We start from the raw sequence: 12,607 nt of genomic DNA, 5'->3' as shown, positions 1-12,607 counted from the left end.
TACATATACTAACAAAATATACTAAAAGAAGGTTGTTATCTAAGTATTAAGCATTATACCAATTAATCAAACGGCTTGATCCCATTAATTTGGTATCTGCTTATGTCGTAAATTAATCCTATTAATAATTTATGTAAATAAATAATTTTAAGGAAAGAGCGCCTATAAATTTGCAAAGATATTTAGTTGAATTATGACGTAGGTTCGACCATTTGGGCAAACCTTTAAGGCACCAGTGAAGTGCAACGGAGGTCATTGACTTAGGCCATGGACCTTATTGATCACAATGCATGCTTTATATAATGCTTTATATAATTAATATACAGTCTTGCATATAATATATAGCATGCTTTATATAATTAATCACAATGCATACTTATATAATTTATCTGTTTAATAGCATTCGATTGATAAAATATTGGTCTTAGATCAAGTGGTTACTTGGAGCCCGCTTTGGGGGTTCCGGCCTTCCGGGGGAAGGGATGTTGGTTTGGATACAAGAGATCGAATCTCAATTCCCAGTGGTTTGAGGCATTTATTTATTCGGAAGCGTGCGGGCCGTTATATCGCACCCACCAAGGGTACCTTCGGGTTCCAATATCTAACATACTGTCCGTTTGGATGTCACTGTTAAGGTTCGAGCCACTTATCAACTTACACACCGTTCAACTGAAAACAGTGTGATGAATATCGACTAGTTTCGGTTTAGCTTAAACATTTATATACCGATCCGTTGGATATAAAGCATGATCCCGAAAGTTCAAATAACGTTCAAAATGGTCACATACTCAGATGTGACCAAGTGGGTTCAGGAGAAATGCTATTTGAATGAAATTCTGGTAGGTAATGCTGGTTTAAATTGAAAGAAGTTGGAAACACTGGTGAGTTTATTAATTGTTGCATTCAAGATCTAACCTAAAAAAAAAAGACCAAAAGAGAGTTGGTACTTAGTATTATTTTATTTGTCAAGGACAAGGTGATTGATATGAAAAGGGATTCAGTTTTTGTTTCCTTTTGTGGGTGTTTAATGAGTTGGTATCATTTGTCTGGGATGAGAGGCACACCTGTTAAGTAATTACTCACTTGAATAGCAGTAAAATCTCAGTTGGCAAAAATAGACAGGCAAGGTTGGTGTTCAGAGTTAATTCCAAACACCCTTTGGATGTTCTGGGTGTCTTTATTTCATGACCCTTTTGTTTTGGTAACAGTTATATGTGATCAAGTTTTTGGTTAGATCTCTACAGTTTCAATGTATTGTTTCATTTTGTTTTAAGTAAAGTTCATTCTCTTAATTAATGTTATAAAATGTAGTCTCAACCAAGCAATTTCTAAATATTTTGGATTAATGCTTGTAAATTTAATAGTTTTGTGTTTATACATATGTAACTTTCATAACTTTTTTTTGTATGTTTTAAAATTTTCGTACCCGTAATATATAACATGTGATACTAATTTCCTACTCATTGCTAAGAAAAAGAAGCTATATTGGCTTAAATGCAAGTGGAAACTGATCTAACATGACAAGTTCCAACAGATGTAACAACTAATTTGTTTTATATTTAATGAAGCAAAAGGGACTTTTTATGCTTAATTAGCTTGCAAGGAAGTATTGAACAATATAAATTGTACGTTAAGAGTATATATTTTGTATTATTAGTTATCAATATTGTTAAAACTATTCAACTGACTCTTTCTACTATTTATCTAGTGAATGTGGTCAAAAATTTTGTAGTTTATTAGTGATAAAGATCATATTCGCTTAGATATCTATAATAGTAAAATAGTAAAAGAAATGAATGAGGTTTTTTGCTTGAATTATCAATTGAATTTCAATAAATGTTAAACAATTGACTATGTTTAGTTTGTAACAAGAGCACTTACTATGCCACCATACTCCATTCCGTATATATGGACATGTTATTCTTTGATTTACGAGTCAAACCCTTATCGACTCGTGATCCAAACAATAGCATGTCTAAACTATCTCATTATATCTAAAAAAAAAAGTTAAGGGGTAAATTTTTATTTTACACTAATTACTAGATTTTAGGCTCGTATAAAATATGCAGGCTTACGACATTATCTATATTACATTATCTATATATATATATATATACTAAAACCTTAATAAATTAACATATAATATAGATAATGTCGTAAGCCTGTATATTTGATACGGGCCTAAAATCTAGTAATTAGTGTAAAATAAAAATTTACCCCTTAACTTTTTTTTTTTATATATATATATATTTTCTTTAAAGCAAAACCAAACTAAACACACAAAGCCAAGTCTTTAAATCCAATTAAGTAAAATTCGAAATTTATATCCATTAAATTAAAACTTGAAGCAAAACCAAAATAAAAACTAAAAATGATCAACTTAAAAGTGAAGAGACCATGCATGATGTTGCCAATACAAGCTAGCTAAGACTTTCATTTCATCTACGATATTATAAATGTTAGTCGCTCCCTAAAAAATACCACAAAACTAGCTAGCTAGGTAGCTAATTAATTTAAGCATTAATATTGTATACTCAAAATATTTCATATAAAATTATTATATGTATCTCTGTAACCAAATAACTTAATTGAAGTCTCTTCAACTAAAACAATGACGACGTATGTGTTTGTCATGCCAATCCATCATCATCATCACTAGTGAATTTTCAGTAGTTTTAGACGTTGAACGCTCTCAATAAATGATCTGTAAAATTCGAACCATATCATAAAAATTTGTATTTTCTCAAAATTAAATTAATTAATTTAGTGAATTGTATGTATATAGATAGATATTTGTATTCATATATTATACGTACCCCCAAGGTATGTCTCCAGCAAGCAACCAATCCCCTTCTTTGTCTTGATATGTTAGTTTCACATCTTCATTACCTATTTTCCAAAAATGCAATACATATACATCATTACATATAAAAACATTTTTATCTGATAAATAAACAAAAATAACTTGACATATATATATATATATACACACAAAATACTTACACTTGCCAAACATTTGGGCTAAGGTGTGGACAAGCGTTTGATAAGAATGGTGTAAATTAAGGTCAATCTTTCTTGCAATTCCATCTCCTTCCATTTGCACCTTAACATACATTGCCTTAACACATCTATGATGACCATCGTCACCGATGACGTTCTTCTGGTGGCAAAACTTCTTTCGACTAGATTTCACTGGTGGCCATCCGACCACGCTGTTCTCTTCTTCACCGGTACTTCTGGCCGGTTTAAAACCATATGTCGAAATAATCAATACCAAATAACTATTAGTAATTTACAATATCATATATTAACAGAGTGTAGGTACCTAGTCTCTCATGTATAAAGAGTAGTATTGTTTGTAGCAAATTACCGTTTTATTTATTCGTTGACTCGTGTTATATAAAAAAGAATTGGGACATGCACTTTGTTTGACAAGAAAATTACTACAGTAAAAAATTACTAAGATTGTTTTATAAAGATAAAATGATCGATAGATACATAAATTAGAAAAGTTACTATACTACCGTATTTCAGTCACTTTGATATCTCAACATCAAATAGTCAACATTACTTTTTTTACTAAAGGAATAATATAAAAGATGGACGTGCTTTAATTTCTACTTTCTATGTGAATGTCGGTTGGATATCGTTTTCTGTTGGATCACATTTTCTCGACATCTCAGGTGATTTTTTTTTAACTAAATATTTAAATATATATGTTCTTCATACATTTTTTCTATATGAATAAACAAAATTTAGTATATATATGCTATGAGATATAATATTTTATACGGTAAGCTTTTTAACTTGTATAATGTAACAAACCAAACATCTTGCATAAGAGAAATACTATGTACACTTGCTCAAATTTGCAAATTTTTTATCCATATATAATGACATAAAAGGTTAACATGCATAATCACATTATTTTTTTTCTCTTCTTCTTCATCACACATTAAGCCACATTAATATTTTGTCCTTTTTTCAAGTGTAACATTTTTCTTGATACATAGATTAATGACAATATATCACTAGCTATATATATATTGTGTTATTATGGAAAAGAGAAAGTATTTAAGAAAAAGTGAGATAAATTACTTGTGATTTATGAAGATAAAAGTAGATTGAACTTCATTATTCACATCTTCTTCTTCTTCTTCTTCTTTTTCATGATTGTTACTTTTGTTGCTAAACAATAGAGGAAGTGTTTCAAGTCTATGCATGCCATCTTCTTCTTCTTGATGATCACCTTCAACACAAAGCTTCCTCTTGTTCAAATAATCTTGCATTTTGATGTACTCAAACAATTTGTTTTCATGTACATTATTGTTATTATTATTATTATCATCATGGTTGTTTTTGTTAAGATCAAACTTTGTAAAACATGAAGAAGAAGAAGAAGATGATGAAGAGAGAGATAATGCTAGTTGGAGATCCATTTTTTTTTTCTTTGCAGACTTCAAATGAAAAGTGACAATAGCAACATTACTTTAAAAGGATTATTAATTTCAGCATGTTCTGTCATAAACCATTTTGTCTGTCTGAATATATGCATAGATTGTATGTGTGTGTGAGAGAGTTGAAACAAGTGTATCTTGGAGTTGGATTATGTCTCACACACATATAATGAATAATGTGAATATGTGTGAGAGATAAAGTGGTGGGAGATGAGGGAAGGCATTTGGTTATTTCACGGATATCATGCAATGTACCAACATTTTTTAAGTGAGTTCCAAGTAATTATTAATTTTATAGATTTTATTAACTTTGTCTATGGGAGTCAAATTAAAAGAGCTACCAAGTCAAGTACTCATCTAGTAGTTGCTAGCAAATTAAGAGACCATACATATAGTACATTGCATATATATCAACTATCAATAATAACATCGGCATAAGTTAGGTATGAGAAGCTCAAATGTAGACATTTTTACTTCTACCATAGGATATATAACAAGATCATTTCTGGAATGGATTGGGCTAAAACTAAGAGAGATATAATGAACATGTGTGAAATGTGTTTGTATTTTTATTTTTATATATACATTCAAAACATATATGAAGCTATTATATCTAATGAAGTGTTTTATCTATTACTCGTAATTTTTTCGCCATTCACAATAAAAATGTTTTTATTTTTTATATTTAAATAATGTCTCTTACTACTTACAATCAACCACAGGGTCCAACAACCATAAAAACTAGTCGTCTATGTCAAGCTTTTATACTACTATATATTGAAGATCTTAAAACGATAACCCTATCATATATAGTCGATGATGTACCATAAGATTGAGGCTTCTTAAGTATATACAAACATACTCTGCAGAGCCGACTTAACCTTTTTAGTGGTATTAGGGGCAAGGGTGTAGTGCCAAATCTTTGGCAAATTGGCAAATTTTCAATCAATCACACGACGCCACGTGGTTTTGCCAAATCCTTGCCAATGCTTGCCAAAGTAGGTGGTGTAGTGCAATAAAACTAGCCAATTCTTGCCACAAAAAAAAGACAAAGAAGAAAAAAACAAAAAAAGGAGTATATTTGTACTAGCCAAAACTTGTCAATCCTTGGTTACCATCGGCCATAATCTGCCGATGTCACTTGTCAAACTTGCCAATTAAACTTGTCAAATCACATGCTATAGGCTTGCCAAACTTGCCAATTAAACTTGTCAAACTTGCCAATTAAACTTGTCAACCTTACCAAAACTTGCCAAAAAAACTTGCCGATGACTACACCTTTGCCCCTTAATCAATATAATTTTGGAGGCCATACATAATAAAATTATATTTAAAACTGTGAATTTTCACTACATCATATAAATAATAATAATAAAAATAAAAAGTCATACACAAATACACAATGGGTAAAGAATAAAAACATCTTCTATTTACAAAGGGTCTAAATTGATAAAATCAATAACATACTGGCGTGAATGAAATTTAGATATTACATTAGGACATTAAATAATAACTAGACTTATACTCGCACAATGTGTCAGTGGTGAAAGTAGTGATGGCGGAGGTGGTGGTGGTGACGGTGGTGAGGGCGGCAACGGGGACGACGATGGAATAGCGGTGGGGCGACGATGATGGTGAATGTAAAAGTAATTGATGCTAAAGGTGGCAGTGTAGTTATTTTAAATATTGAAAGACCTATATTGTAAATTATTTTATTAAGGGTATTATAGGTATATTAGACTGGGATGTTTAAATGAGTGAATAAAAGAAAAAGGTATTTTTAATTTTTCAAAGATAGAAAGTTTAAGAAAAAAAAAAAGTTTTTTGTCTTATTAGATATAGATAAAGTACAACTTTACATTTTTGGTCGTCTTCAACACTTCTTCGTTCCTTCACTAAAACAAGATCTGAGTTTATTAATTTTCTTCTATTTTGACTTCAATAATCAACCTATAAATATAAGATACTTAGTTTATTAATCAAAAACATAGTGTACTCTAACAAAATCGTCAAAAAGTAAAATACCCAAGCTTGAAAAGATAGAAAATTTAAACGATCGTCTAATCTATGTATATTGTAAAGCCGACCTTGCACCCATGCTTCTGAATATGCGTAAAACAAATTGGATCACCAAATGCAAATATTTTAGTTGATATAAAACAATTTAGTTTTTGGCCCAAAGAAAATTTGAGAGAAAATGATTTCGATAAGATCCGTTAAAATTGATTCAGCTTAACTATGAGTTATAGTCAAGTTGGATCAGTTTTAGAAAATACCTATCCATATAAATATATAATACCGTGTTCCAAAAAGGGCGTACATAAGTTCAATGAATTTGACCACTCTCTAGTTATTAAGGCCCATTAATTAGCTAGTATCATAGATTTTAATTTTTTATGTTAAATTATGTTCTCTAATTTGTTTTGTGAGCAGGTTAATCTCAAAATACGAGTTATTTTTGTAGCCTCGAAATGAATACTGCATGTCTGAATAGAATGATATTGTTTACCTTTTAGCACTGATGTAAAATGATGTAAAATGAAAGCCTTGTTTGGTGACAAGATATTATTGGTGACAAGATAAATAATTAAATTGTGTGCATTTAGCACTGATGTAAAATGAAAGCCTTGTTTGGTGGAATCACTTGAATTCATAATTTTGTGAACTTACAATTGTAGGTGCTCAAAGCTATATGTCTAGCTACTATCTGAAATGATCTCATTTATTTTACACAGTCACAACATCAGATAGAAATGACCAAAGTTTGGTTCGAGTAAGAAAGGGTCGTTAGATTAGTCAGGGGTAAAATAATTAAACTATTTGATTTAATAACTAAAATAAAATATATACATGAATGAATGCAATTAACTTTGCTAACTAAAAACTTGGTGAACAAATAAATGAAAAAATAAATGTATAACAACCACCAAGTTTGCAATTTATAATTAATGATTAATCCTTCTAACCAAATAGCTTAATAATCCTCCTAACTATGAGATGATAACATGTGGAAAAATCAGGGGGCAAGATTAAAAAAGAGAATTAGTGGATACCACATGTCACTTTCTTAATGTATTGAGAGGATTATTAGGATATTTGGTTAGAAGGATTTATCATTTTTCATTATTAATTTGGTAACTTTTATTTATGTAGATGCAAGTTCAATTAACAAGCTTTACGCACTCTTCTACATCAGCATGTTTTTAAACTTCACTTTCCTTTTATGTGTTTTATCTATATATCTTTAGTAATATTAAGTAGCACATAACCGCGCTATGCGGCGTTGGTCGTACAGGCGACAATGTGGTAATGAGGCAACCGTTGGTGGTATATGAGATGTCGAGTGCGTATATAATTGATTTAAAAGATTAATGATTGATAGTGTAACTCAATCACGCATCGATGTTAAGAGGGTAGTGTAGGTAAAAATATTTTAAGGGGTGTTAAGTGAAACTATTACAGATTTTTACACTTTCAAAAATAAAATGTTATTCTTTTTATAATATAGTATAGATTTGTACTCATTTAGTCTTTTATAAAACAAATCACCCTTCTCCTATTTTTTAACTTTCAGCCTTTGAAATACGTAAATTACTATTTCCTTTTTATTCACCAACTATCTCAACGTAATATACTTATCTATATCTATATCTATACTTCTTTATAAAACAAAGCACCCCATCCCTATTTTTTAACTTTTAGCCTTTGAAATACCTAAATTACCTATCTCTTTTAATTTAAATATCTCCACCTAATATAACTATAATACCCTTAATGAAATTAATACTTTATATTACTCTCATTAAACCAATTACTTTTCCACATCGCTACCCCGCCACTGTCACCGCCACCAATGCCATCTGTCGTCGCCGTTGCCATGACTTACCGTTTTCGTCGCATGAAGCGGTTACCTTCTACTCAATTATTAAAGCAGTAGCCTATGTATAACAAGGTGTACATAACTACGTACAGCAAAAGATATTATATGGTACGTGTAATCATGAATGTTTATAAAATCTAAAGGTTAAATTTCCAAGTTTTTTAAAAAAAAATTTCACTTGATTGTAGGGACATCGGTTTGACCTGCATTACAAAATACAAACAATTTTTTGTTTGATTTATAATTAACTTATTCTTCCGACTAGTTTGTATTTTATCAAATGACCACTAATTAGGCATCGTCTATGTGATAAATAACAAGAAATTGTTTTATAAAATTTGGAAGATATTTTAAGTCCCCTTTTTGAGCAAACAAAGGGTGCTATCAGTTGGTCTATTTTGTTAGTCTTTGCCTTTGTTATTTTATTTTCAAATTATTTACATAACAAAACAAAAAAAAAAAAGTGAGAGTTGGCCGGGTCGACAAGAGCTCCTTCTTAATCAATCCCTCGTCCCCAATCCGTACCTTGCTTTGATCCCACATCTTGGACCCACATAAAACCAATGTTTTCTACATTAGATTAAAAGCTTGTTCAGCAGGGCTTTACTCCGCTTGTGAGGTTGGTTTAATTTGATTGTCTGCCATGTATTATTGATGAAGAAAACCAATTGTTACACAAAACTGGTAGGATGTTATTAAATAAAAGAGAAAATAAAAATAAAAAAATACAACAATCATCTCACATTTACAGCATCTAAAAAAGAGTTGAAAGAGGCTAATGCTCACGAGAGTCATTATGTAAGAATAGCAGCAGCACAAGATAGAAAAAAACAAAAAGTACAATCTAGTTTTTAATCAAAATGCTACAAAATTGATAAAAACACTATTTAGTAAATATTATTATTATTATAAAAAACACCATTTTAATAAATATTTTTTAAACTACACCATTTTAATAAATAATTTTTTCAAGTACACCATTTCGGGTAAAGTTAATTCCCAAAGTAGTGTAGTTAAAAAAAAATATTTACCTAAATTGTGTAGTTTTAAAAATATTTACCAAAATGGTGTTTTTTTAAATAATATTTACCGGAGTAAATTACACTTTTCGTCCATGAAGTTGATACGTTTTTCACTTTTCGTCCCTTAACTGAAAAAATTACAATTTTAACCTTAAAGTTTCAGCCGTTAAGTCGGACACGTGCAAAACACGTGAGGGACTGAAACTGCAAAAAATGACAAGTTCAGGGACGAAAACTGAAATTTACTTTTATGTTGTCATCATCTTCATCTTCTCCAGTTGATTTTCGTCGGAAAATTCGCCGGAAAACTTAAAATGCCAATATCTCACTCGTTTTGTCGAATTAGACCACGAAACCACCACCGAACTTCTCAAAATTAATTTTCGCACGAATCCTAACAAAAAAAAAATCTTAAAATGCCGATATTTCATGAAATGTAAATGAAAAGCATCGTAAATGAAATTGGAACCAAGACCCAGTTAACCAAAAAAATCAACAAACTAGCATGGAACTTGTACGAACTGACAACTTTGAGTGCGAATAACTTATACCCGAAACGAGATCCAATGAATCGGTTGTCACACCTGAATTCTTTGTACCTCAATCTACTAATCTAACTATTGTAACAACTTAATAACCTTAACGATTGACCAGTAAACTATATCGAAAACCTTACGATGAAACTAATATCGAACTAAATCGCCAAAAATGAAAGGTAACGAATCGCTATGAAAATTAACACAATACTAGATGAATCAATAGTAAACTTGTAACAACTTTCAGAATGAGATTTCGACGTAAGGATTTCACGAACAACGGATTTAAAGTTTTTATACAAAATATAGAACAAGAGCTATAATCAACCAAATGATGAACTGTAAATTGCTTTGAACTTCTATTACATAAACTAAGAATCAAGTGACGATGATCAGAATTTTTGATCTGAAATATTTGAGTTGCAGGGGCTTGTCAGGCCTCCTGGTCCTTTCGTCCCTCTTTGCTCTTTCTTTATATATATTTCTAATTTTTCGATCTTATGCCTTTGCCTCATTGACAAAAAGCGAACCCACATGAAGGTCTCTCCCCATTTTGTACTTTTCTTTTTTGGTGCAGAGCTTATAGAATATTAAATGAGACACACCATTGGTGTCTTAGTGAGGAGCACGTACACCTAATCCAACATGGACTTATTTGCGAAAACAGAAATATTGCATTAATGGAACAAGCTAAATCGTACAGAAATATTGCTCAAAATCCATGTTATGGGTATTTTGAGTTTTTCGGCAAATGTTGAATCTGAAATCTTTTGATTAAGATTCGTGCGGAAGTTAATTTTGAGAAGTTTGATGGTGGTTTCGTGGTCTAATTCGACAAAACGAGTGAGATATCGGCATTTTAAGTTTTCCGGCGAATTTTCCGACGAAAGTCATCCGGAGAAGATGAAGATGATGACAACAGAGAAGTAAATCTCAGTTTTCGTCCCTGAACTTGTCATTTTTTGCAGTTTCAGTCTCTCACGTGTGTTGCACGTGTCCGACTTAACGGCTGAAACTTAACGACGTTTGGCGAGGGACGATGATTGAAAAAATCTGCCAACTTTAAGGTCAAAATTGTAATTTTTCACTTAAGGGACAAAAAGTGAAAAACGTGTCAACTTTAGGGACGAAAAGTGTAATTTACTCTATTTACTAAAATGGTGTTTTTATCTACTTTGTAACATTTTGACCAAAAACTAAATTGTATTATCAACTCTACTAAACTATTAAAACGTAAAAACTTAAAACCAAACTCTACTAAATTCTTAGTTTTATTCAAATCGTGATATAAAAACACACTAATCCGTATGTGATGTTATTGTATATATCAAAACTATAGTCATTCAAATATTGTAGATTTCTTCTTCCTAGAGTTAAGCTAACAACTCCTTAGTGATGGAAGAATTCCACATGACTGGGAAAATTTCAAATTTGGAGAACACACATTCCTTTTATTTCTTATTTAAGAGTGAATTAATCAATTTATGATAATACAGTTCTCCAATATTCTTCATCTAATTTATATCACAGGTAAGTTCTTTTTCTTAAATCAATGAAATTACTCAATATAATTTATTTGGTCTATCCAAATAGTAATTCTTATTTCATCTTTTGATTTACATCCAACTAAAAATTCTATATCCTAACTCAAGAATATTTCTCGGTTATATGAGAATGTTTTATTTTTGTGTAAAAACTAACTAAATTACAGGTTAAGGTTATAAGGTGGTTGATCTCTTCACCTTTCTTTATCTTTCAGTCAAAATTTTACTTGTTAATGATTTAAATTTCAAGATAGAAAAATATAAGTTAGCAACATCAATGATGAATAGTTTATTTGATGTAAAGAAAAAATAGGATTTATGTATATAATCAATAGGAGTATCATTAGATCGGTAATTACAATTTTATGTTGTTAAAAAGAATTACCATTTTGAGTTTTAATATAAAACAAGTGCAATTTAGTTTTTAGTCAAAATGCTATAAAATTGATAAAAACACTATTTTAGTAAATATTATTATAAAAAACACTATTTTAATAAATATTTTTTAAACTATACCATTTTGATAAATAAAATTTTCATATACACCAATTTGGGTATTACACATTATCACACCCATTCGACCACCTCTAATCAGGGTCATCTCTGACAATGACAAAATAAATTGGGCCGAAGCAAAATTAAACAATAGACCCATAACGTGTTTGATTTTTCTATTACATCTTTATGACTTTATTGATCAAATTTTTACTTCTTGTGCTTTTAAATATTTTGTTTGAGCTTAAAAGAATGAATATCATCTCAGACATACGTGTAATTTAAGAGTAGGAGTAGATTAGAATGTCATTATAAAAGAATAAATAGGGATTTTTTTAGAGTTCTAAGTTTCATCTCAGGCATGCTTGTAATTTAGGAGTAGAAGTAAATTAGAATTTCATTCTAAAAAAAATAAATATCATAAAACCGAAAGCTACAAAAACCTAAGTTTTTTTGGGCCCCTATAAAAATTGTGCTTAGAATTCTGCCCCCTTTAACGCCCTCGTAATTTATCAAAACTAATACTCCGTAGATAGAATATAACTCTAAGTTAAAAGTGACCGATAGATTAAAATATTTAAAAAAAAAAAAATCAATTTTAGTTTTTTTATATTTGATATTTGAAGGAATTTCACAAAAAATTAAACATAACCCGTCCATCACATGAGTCCGA

General features: G+C 30.2%; 1 protein-coding gene across 1 annotated transcript; it reads right to left on the bottom strand.

Moving 5' to 3' along the window:
* Positions 1-2,405: 2,405 nt before the first annotated feature.
* Positions 2,406-4,501, bottom strand: LOC122602007 (auxin-responsive protein IAA31-like). Its single transcript, XM_043774744.1, has 4 exons — positions 4,099-4,501; positions 3,004-3,236; positions 2,817-2,889; positions 2,406-2,704 (listed from the first exon to the last, which is right to left on the bottom strand). Exons 1-4 carry the CDS (start codon positions 4,437-4,439, stop codon positions 2,656-2,658), a joined length of 696 nt encoding a protein of 231 aa, XP_043630679.1. The 5' UTR covers positions 4,440-4,501; the 3' UTR covers positions 2,406-2,655.
* Positions 4,502-12,607: the final 8,106 nt, after the last annotated feature.

The sequence above is a fragment of the Erigeron canadensis genome, chromosome 5, assembly GCF_010389155.1.
Source record: "Erigeron canadensis isolate Cc75 chromosome 5, C_canadensis_v1, whole genome shotgun sequence".
Classification (NCBI taxonomy): Eukaryota; Viridiplantae; Streptophyta; class Magnoliopsida; order Asterales; family Asteraceae; genus Erigeron; species Erigeron canadensis.
The sequence above is the reverse complement of the archived record's forward strand: the minus strand, read 5'-3'. Positions and strand labels throughout refer to the sequence as shown.